The 10000-nt window shown below is 46.1% G+C and overlaps 1 protein-coding gene across 1 annotated transcript in view; it reads left to right on the forward strand.

The window, feature by feature from the left end:
- The window catches only part of LOC134087453 (spectrin beta chain, non-erythrocytic 1-like), a 64345-nt gene that overhangs the window by 52431 nt on the left and 1914 nt on the right, over window positions 1-10000 (forward strand). The window contains exons 28-36 of the mRNA XM_062540961.1: window positions 1-28; window positions 518-602; window positions 2050-2246; window positions 3077-3174; window positions 3631-3685; window positions 6212-6426; window positions 7753-7926; window positions 8403-8445; window positions 9885-10000. The exon at window positions 1-28 is cut by the window's left edge and continues 111 nt beyond it; the exon at window positions 9885-10000 is cut by the window's right edge and continues 1914 nt beyond it. Of these exons, the coding sequence (XP_062396945.1) occupies window positions 1-28; window positions 518-602; window positions 2050-2246; window positions 3077-3174; window positions 3631-3685; window positions 6212-6426; window positions 7753-7926; window positions 8403-8445; window positions 9885-10000 (1011 nt within the window). The remainder of the gene's footprint in view (window positions 29-517; window positions 603-2049; window positions 2247-3076; window positions 3175-3630; window positions 3686-6211; window positions 6427-7752; window positions 7927-8402; window positions 8446-9884) is intronic.

A 10000-nucleotide genomic window follows, 5' to 3' on the forward strand; every position in this document is an offset into this window, starting at 1 on the left:
GGCGCGCAAGCACTACGCATCGGAAGAGGTGGGTACCCCACGCCACCCTGTGCACAAACCCACGGCCCGGCCCTAGAGAGATGGGAAATGCAGGGCTGGCACTATACGTGTTTCTAGGATTTGAACATTTCAGATTTGAAAATAGACCATGTTAAATGATATGTAACGACTTCAAAGTGTTTATTAGAAAAGGGCTGTAAGCACTTGGCTGACTTTTACATACTGTATACCTGTTTCTAGGAGCAGATTTGAAAATAGACCATATAAAATGATATGTAATGGCTTTAGTGTTTATTAGAAGTGTTTATTAGAAAAAGGCTGTAAGCACTTGGCTGACTTTTACATACATGCAATGGATGTAATTGAGGGCTTTTTCTCAGTGCAAAATGTCAACAATTTTATAATTTTTGAGGAAATTTGAGGAAATTCTAAAAAGACTGCTGTTTGTTTAACGGTAGATGAATGTAAGCAGTGTTTTGCTCATGCAGTGTGTGTCTGTTCTCCCAAACCCCCACAGATTAAAGAAAAGTTGCTACAGTTGACGGACAAGAGGAAAGACATGATTGACAAGTGGGAGGACAGATGGGAGTGGCTAAGATTGAGTGAGTACCGCCATTGGTCAATTCCATCAGACAGCTAGTCCACTGGTCGATTCCATCAAACAGCTTGAGAGGAACACTTCTAATTCCCGCATATCCACTTGGTCTGTGATGAGCAGAGTGCGGTTAACACCAAGGTCGTGGTCATGGTCTCAAGGTCACGGTCTCTCTAACCCAGGAGCAGTATGCACGACACGTCGCTAAAAATGTGCGTCTTCGCATCTATTCTCAGCCGCGTTGGCTCACTTAGCATCCTCCAAATGCATGAATGCTAATGGCTAACGTGAACATGAACATTAACATGAATGCTAATGGCTAACGGGCCCCTTTGTGTGTGTGGGACAGTCAGATCAGTGGTCACGGTTACCACCACACCAGAGAACTCTTGTTCTCTCCCCCGTCCCTCTCTGCCTAAAGCCTTTGTCTCTTGTCGTTGGCGGATGCATGAGAAGTTCCCCACTAACCTCCACACGACCTCGGCGACTAAACCCTCCAGTCCTGCCATTTGTCTCCCTGACGTTGGTTAAACGCTCAAGCGACGTTTGGACAACGTTCTAGTACTTTTTTGGGGGGGCCGGGGCCGGGGGGGTAGGGTGGGGAATATTTAAAAAAACGAAATGACCTCCCTGCGGCTTCCCTGTTTATTTTTGTCTCGATGCTGTCACTGTAAAGGGCTGAAATGCAATGACTGTCAGCAGCAAGTAGGAAATGAAACTCGTTTGTGTGTGTGTGTGTGTCTGAGAGAGAGAGAGGAGCGACAGTGTGTGTGTGTGTGTGTGTGTGTGTGTCTCGTCTCTTTCACTTTCCACCCAGATTACCAGGCGAAACGCTCAGCCTCGAATCTTGCATGTATTTCACGTGGGAAAAATACAGTCATTGCATCCTGGATATCCATAGGAGTCATCCACTGGTTATCTATAGGTTTTTATATAGGTTTGGTGTTTGGGGAAAAGTTTGAACTACTTCCCATATAGTAGGACCACAACTGCATCCCTTATGCATGTAAAAAGGAACCAAAAAGAACCTTAACCTACAAACCTAGCAAACTACACATAAGCAAACTTTCACTTTAAGGCTTTAAGGAACAGCTCTTAGGTCTCCCTGACAACTTCTATGGTGACAGTACTCAGGCACGTGTATGAAAAAGTGTGTGAACTTCTGTAAGATTTACATCACTCTTATGTCACCCTATTGTACAGCATATCTGCAGTAACGTATTTTCTACCACACAACCCAGCCGTATTCCCTGTAGTCCAAATCCCTTGAATTTCTAGTGAACCAGCTGGTATATTAAATCCATTTACTCTATTTCTTCATTTGTGATTTCTGATTCTGATTCAGATTTGTTTTTTTTACTGACTCTGGGTTCTGATTCTGCTTCAGATTCTAATTCAGATTCCAATTCAGATTCCAATTCTGATTCTGATTCTTTGTTCTCGTGTGTCCCCAGTTCTGGAGGTGCACCAGTTCTCTCGGGACGCGGGGGTGGCGGAGGCGTGGCTGCTGGGGCAGGAGCCCTACCTGTCGGCCGGCTCCATGGGCCAGAGCGTGGACGAGGTGGAGAAGCTCATCAAGCGCCACGAGGCCTTCGAGAAGTCCGCCGCCACCTGGGAGGAGCGCTTCTCAGCGCTGGAGAGACTGACTACGGTGGGTGGGCACGGGGTTGTTGAGTGTGTGTGTGTGTGTGTGTGTGTGTGTGTGTGTGTGTGTGTGTGTTTGTGTGTGTGTTAGTGTGTGGGAATAGATGCCGTGGAGAGGATAACTAGAAATGAGAGAGAGAACTGTATGTGAGAGAGAATCGCAAGTGTTTTGTGTGTTTGTTTGGGTGTGTGTGTGTGTGTGTGTGTGTGTGTGTGTGTGTGTGGAGGGTATGGGAATAGATGCCGTGGAGAGGATAACTAGAAATGGGTAACTGTATGTGAGAGAGAATCGCAAGTGTGTGTGTGTGTGTGTGTGTGTGTGTGTGTGTGTGTGTGTGCGTGGGAATAGATGTCGTGGAGAGTATAACTAGAAATGGGTAAGTGTATATAAGAGAGAATCGCAAGTGTTTTGTGTGTGTGTGTGTGTGTGTGTGTGTGTGTGTGTGTGTGCGTGGGAATAGATGTCGTGGAGAGTATAACTAGAAATGGGTAACTGTGTTTTGTGTGTGTGTATTCACATGAGGTAATGTACACCTGTAAAGAACACGCAAAAGCAAGGAGCTCTTTCAGTTCCTGCTCCCCCCCCCCCCTTTTTACTCAAGGTGTGGTCGTCATGGTGAAGCAGGAAACAGGAACTCATGCGACCACACGTCCTACCCTAACTCTCCCACGCACGGCACTGACCCGCGCGAACACACACCGCCGGCCGCCTCACTCGGCCGAGAGGCGGTCAGTCGGGCGATGTGCGCGGGCGTGCGGCGCGTGGCGAAAGGTTCCGTGCGCGTCGTCGTGGCTGGCTGTCGCGTGACCGTGGCTGGTTTCTCTCTCCTGCTGCAGCTGGAGCTACTGGAAGTGAGAAGACAGCAGGAGGAGGAGGAGCGCAGGAGAAGACCCCCGACCCCGGAGCCGGCGCTCGAGGACGGAGAGGCGCAGAGGTGAGACGAGCACGCGTCTGTGTGTGTGTGTGTGTGTGTGTGTGTGTGTGGGTGTGTGTGAGAGAGAGAGGTAAGACGAGGATGCGTGTGTGCGTGTGTGCGTGAGAGAGAGGTAAGACCAGGACGTGTGTGTGTGTGTGTGTGTGTGTTTGTGTGTGTGTGTGTGTGTGAGAGAGAGGTAAGACAGATGTGTGTATGTGTGTGTGTGTGTGAGAGAGAGAGATTCGTCAGGCACAGAGTGTTGTTGGATGTCTGGAATGAACACTGTATATAGACATATAACTGATTGTATGTATTTCAATATAGATTTATGTACAGTATTATTTATACTTGATGACAATAGCATTCAATTCTTTGTCTCTCTGTTGTCTCTTCCTTTCTTCCCCTCTCCTGTCCTCCTCTCTTCCTCTCTTTCTCTCTCTCTCTCTCTCTTTCTCTTTGTCCCTCTCTCCACAGGGAAGGAGAGCAAGTGACTCAGAACGGACTGCCGTCGGATCAGGATTCACCACGGGTTAGTTACCGTTCCCATGCCTACCAAAGCTACACGGGCCTGCAGGGCCCTCGCACTGTCCAGGCACAGCCTCCCTCATTGGACAGCCCATAGGCTCCATAGGAACACTGTGTAATGCTTTGTAGTTTTTTAAGTGTGGTGGCCAAGCACTGCAGTGTTTTCAAGTGGACTTGTTTGGACTACAAGTCCCACAGTGCTTTGTTTTTTTTCCTGAGGTTTGCCTTTGTACAGTTTTGCAGATTTTTTTTACCAGTTTGTAGTGCATTTGTGGCTATTTCAAGAGACTCCATGTCCCATGACTCCTTGTGTTGATGCAGTTGTGCTATTTCTTCGAATTTGCATATGTGGTGAAGTTGAATTTTGAATCATAGAAATACGAGGTCTGTTGTGTACAATACCTTGATTAAGGGTGGGTGTGGTCAGTGATAGATGTTTTCGTTTGACCAAAAGCTGAAACCTCCTTACAGGATTTTTGCTTTATAATGAACACACAATTCATCAGGATATGCCACTAGAAATAATTTAAAAGGTAGTAATGAAAGGGTAGAATATCTAAAATGAAGGTTAAAAACAAAGCCTGATCTGTGTTCCACCATGTTTAGATTAGTGTCCTAAACAGAGATGGTCTGTGTCATCTTCATTACTGAAAGCAGGTCACTATTTCATGCAAATGCATGCTTTCAAAACTGAATTAGGGAAACATACTGTATGCTCATTCTGAAAGAGTTGACTCACTTTCATAACAGCTTTTTGGCACTGCAGAGGAGACACACATTAGACCCGTATCAGTGGCTCAGGTTACATTTCTGCTGTTGACACTGGCGAGGTGTGTGTGTGTGTGTGTGTGTGTGTGTGTGTGTGTGTGTGTGTGTGTGTGTGTGTGTGTGTGTGTGTGTGTGTGTGTGTGTGTGTGTCTGAGTGTGTGTTTGTGTGCAGAGGTTAGCGTTGGTAATAGGAGATGGCAGTAGCGTTGTCAAGGACGTTGTTTTGAAGAGCTGTTGTTTCATTTTTGACACGAGTTCTCAGCTGTCTGTGTCTCCCTCGGTTCATTTCACTTGTGGCACGTTGTCACCGGCTTTTGTGTGCCTAATGAGTTGGTTTGTTTTGTTTTGGTTTGGTTTGGATTTATTTATCTAGTTCATTGCACATCACCCATGTCATTGCTTGCTTGTTTGTTTGTGTTTTTTTTGTGTCATTTGATTTTATCTTCCCACTCTCCCATTGCACTAAGAGAAAAATAAAATGTCTAATCAGTCCGAGTCAATGTTCCATGTACTAACTTGTGTCGAAGAAGAGAAAAATTAACCCCCATGTTTGTCTTTGATGTCAAATGTTCGTTCATGTCTGTTGTTTGTGGCCTGACTGGTTGATTTGTTTGTAAATGAGGCAGCGTTAAGCATGACACACAACAACACAAGTATTACAGTGTTGAATCAGATTTCAACATGTAGTTGATGTTATCAGAAAGCTTTCACATGTAATGGTAGGGAATAGCATGAGGGTCAGGTCAAAGGTCAAAGTTTTTTTGCCATATGATTTGCCATATGGGTCGAGACCCCTTATAATGTCACGACTACACGAGATCATGTCGGCTAGTGTTTTGGCTAGCAGTTGGCTTCCGTCCCAGGCATTGACTATTGCCTGAGAGGATGGGACCCCAACGGTGGATATTGAGAGGGTAAAGTACCTTGTGTGGAGTGGAGTGGAGTGGAGTGAACTTCTGTGTGGTTTCTTCTAAACTCTTTTCAAATCGTCTGATTTGACTAGTGTGTTATTGTGGCTGTTTCGATTTGGTCTGTGCGTGTGTTTTGTTGTTGACTTACTTTCTGTATCTCTTCAAGACCTCTGTCGCTGTGTGGATTTCCATTCTACATTTTGAAATGGCATGCAGTGGCGTTTGAGGCATGGTCTATTTAAAGGATTAAAGGACTACAAGGATTGATATACAGTAGTTTATACTTTGCTGTGCTTTTACTTGATCTGGTGTGCTGCTCTTTCAGTTGTGAGATTGTTAATACGATTGTGTCACTGTTTGAAGGTTTTGGAGGCTCCTCTACCAGACTACACGCTACAGTGCAGCATCAGTATCTTAGGGACCAGGCTCTTGATCCTTCTTCTGTCTTAAGCCTATTGTAGTCTTTTGAGTAAAGTTGAATGAGGGGCATTAGTTAAAAGACTACAACCTTTCAAAGTCTGTTTCAAAGTCTGTTTTTATTCTACATGCCCTCTCTCCTCTGTCATCTCTCCTCTGCCCTACTGCCCCCATCTCCCTTTCTCCTCTCTCTTCCTCCTCTCCTCCACTCCTTACCTCCATCCTCCTCTCCTCTCTCCCCTCCTCCTCTCCTCCATCCTTCCCCCTCTCTCTCCTCTCCTCTCCTCCATCCTCACCTCCTTTCTCTCTCCTCTCTCCTCTCCTCTCCTCCATCCTACCTCCTCTCTCTCTCCTCCTCTCCCTCTCCTCTCCTCTCTCTCTCTCTCTCTCTCTCTCTCTGTCTCTCTCTGTCTCTCTCTCTCTGGCTCCACCAGGACGGCGTGGACGGAGGGGAGATAGTGAACGGCGTGGCCGAGCGGAGCTCCAAGGAGCCCAGCCCCATCCCGTCTCCCTCCGGCCGGCGGGCCAAGGGGGGCAGCCAGGCCTCCACGCTGCCGGCCAAGGGCCAGGACTCGCCCGCCGCCCAGCTGGAGGGCCTGCTGCACCGCAAGCACGAGTGGGAGGGACACAACAAGAAGGCCTCCAACCGGTACGGCCCAGCTAGTGTGTTATTGTTGTTACGTGTTGCATTGTGTTACACATTGCATTGTGTTACATATTGCATTGTGTTACATGTTACAAATGTAACGCACTTTGAATTGCATTCTGTGTATGAATTAGGTGCTATAGAAATAAAGCATATTATTATTATTATTATTTAGAGGTGGAATACTCCAGCTTCAGAAAGTAAAAGTCCAATCATGTATCAGTATCACAGGTGATCTCTTCAATTAGCTGCTCTACCTGGCTGAGGAATTGTGCTAATTTGAATCAGCTGTTATATTATTATTATTAAAGTTTGACTCGGCTCGCTAGCTAGCACATTGCTAGCTAGCTCATTTAGGAGATGCTTTTATCCACGGCGACTTACACATGTCAGTTATATTACATGTTTCATTGTCCCCGGAGCAACTCGGGGGTTAAGTGCCCTGCTCAAGGGGCACAACGGTGGAAGCCGGGAATTGAGTCCACAGAAGCAGTGATCGAATCCTCAATAGTGTTTCTATTTGAAGTAGCTTAGTAAGCAGATAAGTGCACATTTGCTGCCTCTTACCTTGTTGTGGGTATCGATTGGACGAAAAGCTACAGCTCACATCGGCTTGCTTGCTAGCTAGCACAGCACAACACAACACGGCGGAATGAGCAGTGATTCATATACAGTTACATGTATTCACTTAGCAGACACTTTTATCCAAAGCAACTTACATTATGTCAATTGTATTACAAGGGCCATTGTTTGGAGTCAAAGTAACTCAGTCAGCATCTAAGTGCACATTTGTAGCTTCTTACATTGTGGGTATTGATTGAAGGAAAAGCTTTACAGCTGCTCTAGTGATTTGTGGATTTATCCTAAACAAAATGCTTAACAAAATGATTCATTTTCCATTTAAATCTGTGGGTTTGTAGTTGTGTTGGTTGGACTAAAAGCTATACAGTTTTAGCAGCTCTGTGAGTGCTGCTGCTCAGTTCTAGTTGAGAGGGATTGTAGAGATATCACAACGCTCCCTCGTTTGACTTTTTATCTCAAAATTTTAACTTTTTATCTCAAAATTTTAACTTTTTATCTCAAAATGTTTACTTTTATATCTCAAAATTTTGACTTAACATGAACTTATTTTTTTTATTTCCCTGGCGGAAATGGGATTCCATACCCTCGTGCACAATATTTGGAAATCTTTAACCTCTCCTTCCCCCATTAAGTCAAAGGACCCGATCCTAAAAGATGGGGTGTATAGAGTACTTGTATAAGTAACTAGTTCACATCATTTGTCAGGATTTACTTACCCAGTCTATCTGATCCCCCCCCCCCCCCCAGGTCTTGGCATAACGTCTACTGCGTGATCAACAACCAAGAGATGGGCTTCTACAAGGACAATAAGAATGCCAGCCAGGGCATCCCCTACCACAACGAGATCCCCGTCAGCCTGCGGGAGGCGGTGTGCGAGGTGGCCACCGACTACAAGAAGAAGAAGCACGTCTTCAAACTCAAGTGAGAGCCCAGACACCAGCCAGCGTTACACAGCTTAACACGGCTGGGCCTCATTACTATTGGATATTAGGCAGATTATTATATTATTTCATTTTGAGAAGTGTATGACAGGACACCAGCCAGCGTTACAGAGCTTAACACGGCTGGGCCTCGTATTGCCTCTATTGGATATTAGGCAGCTTATTGTATTGTTTGTTATTTTGTGCGTGATGGGACAGTCCCGCTGTGATTTTGCGCTCTAAATAAATTGGCTGGTTTGGTTGATTGATTATAAGCTGATTGATCAGTTCTGATCTCAGTATTCTTAGAGGCATGTAGTATTCATGCCTTTGATGTAAAATCTCTCCCAGGAACTAGATAGACGATAGATAGAAAGATACTTTATAGATCCCAAGGGAAATTCAAGAACTGTCTGGAATACCAGGATTCAGGAATATATATTGCTTTTCTTAATGGGAACGTCTCTTGTTTTGCAGGGTTACGGACGGTAACGAGTATCTCTTCCAAGCCAAAGACGATGTAAGTCACTGCTCTTCTCTTCATCTTTCCCATTGCAGGACTGCAATAGAGTTGATTAGCCGAATCCCCAGTGGGTAGCTGACAGGCAGGCCTGATCCTGTGCATCCTGCAGACCAGGGGTGGCTCTCAAACTCTCTCCTCGATCCTCGATGCTCGGTCCTCGGGGCTCGTTCCCACTGATCTATAACTAACACTGGATAGACTATCCCATTGTTGCCGCCCCATCATTCTTGATCTAGATCAGTGAGGACAAGGATCGAGGAAGGAAGGGAGGGTGTATAAAACACCAAATGAGATGCACCCCAGGGCTTGTTTTCCTGCAGATGCTACCTCAGTGCAGGTATATCATTTGCAGAGAGGCTTCATTTGCTCCTTAAATATGTAGTTACACCACAAACAAGAAACAAATAAACAAAGAAATGTATTAGTGAAATAAATCTAGAGGACCCCTGAGTCATCTTTAAATCCTTCCGGCATTGCTAAGTTTGCACAGCTGCCTTTGGACAGTGTTACCATTCACTGGCCACTCCACTGCTCCCCCTTGTGGCCACCGTATACCTAAGCCCCCACCGATCAGACATGAGCTCACACTTGTGCAATGCAGCCTCATAAATCTGCCCCTGGTTTTGCTGAGTGGGCCGTCGAGGGCCGTCCCTTGACTAACCTCCCCCCGCCCTGTCCAGCGGCCAGATGGACCACAGCGGACCCAATTAATTAGCCCCGTCAAAAAGCAAACGCGGGGATGATGGATGGAGTGATGACTCATGGGAAATGTATTTCATATTCCACCCGATATGTACAGCACTGATGCAGCAGGTAGCGCCGCGGACTCCAGTGCTATATGGAGGCTGTGAGCTACATGCAAATGTATAATCAGCTGCGTTAGCACGGAGGACAGGGTAGAGGGAGGCGGCATGCTGCGAGCTACAGTGTTGCTATTCAGCACCGGTAAAGAATCAGGGCAAATCATGGTCAGGGTAGCTAACGCGGTATAAGCCATTTAGTGACGTGTCGATTTAGTGGACACCTTGTTAAGCTACCTTGGGAGAGAGGATCTATAGGATGAGTAGAGGATGTATAGGGTTTAGTGTAGAGTTTAGTATAGAGCACCCTGTAAATATGGATAGAGGTTAGTGTGTAGAACGTCTGATAAATATGGATATGGGTCTCCTGCTACAATGTATGTTTTTAGGCTAACGTTAAGTTAGACTGTGTCTCAAACCGCCTACTTGTACACTTTAGATACTTAATTTAAGTCTACAGTGCAGATATTGGGACAATACTAACCATGGAAAAGTGAGCACAGCGCAAGTAAGCACTCAGTGCACACTAGCAGTGTGCTGATGTAAGTATGCGGTTTGAGACACAGCCTTAGTCTTTCATTAGCCCTTGTGAGTTGTCCTTGACCTTTCACCTTTCACCTTTGACCTTTCTCGTAGGAGGAGATGAACACATGGATCCAGGCCATCCAGAACGCCAGCATGGGCTCCGCCTCCTCCGAGAAGTCGGAGATCACGCCCAGCAGCAACCAGAGCACCCCGGCAACCAGCCGCGC

Source organism: Sardina pilchardus, chromosome 1 (assembly GCF_963854185.1).
Source record: "Sardina pilchardus chromosome 1, fSarPil1.1, whole genome shotgun sequence".
NCBI classification, from domain to species: domain Eukaryota; kingdom Metazoa; phylum Chordata; class Actinopteri; order Clupeiformes; family Clupeidae; genus Sardina; species Sardina pilchardus.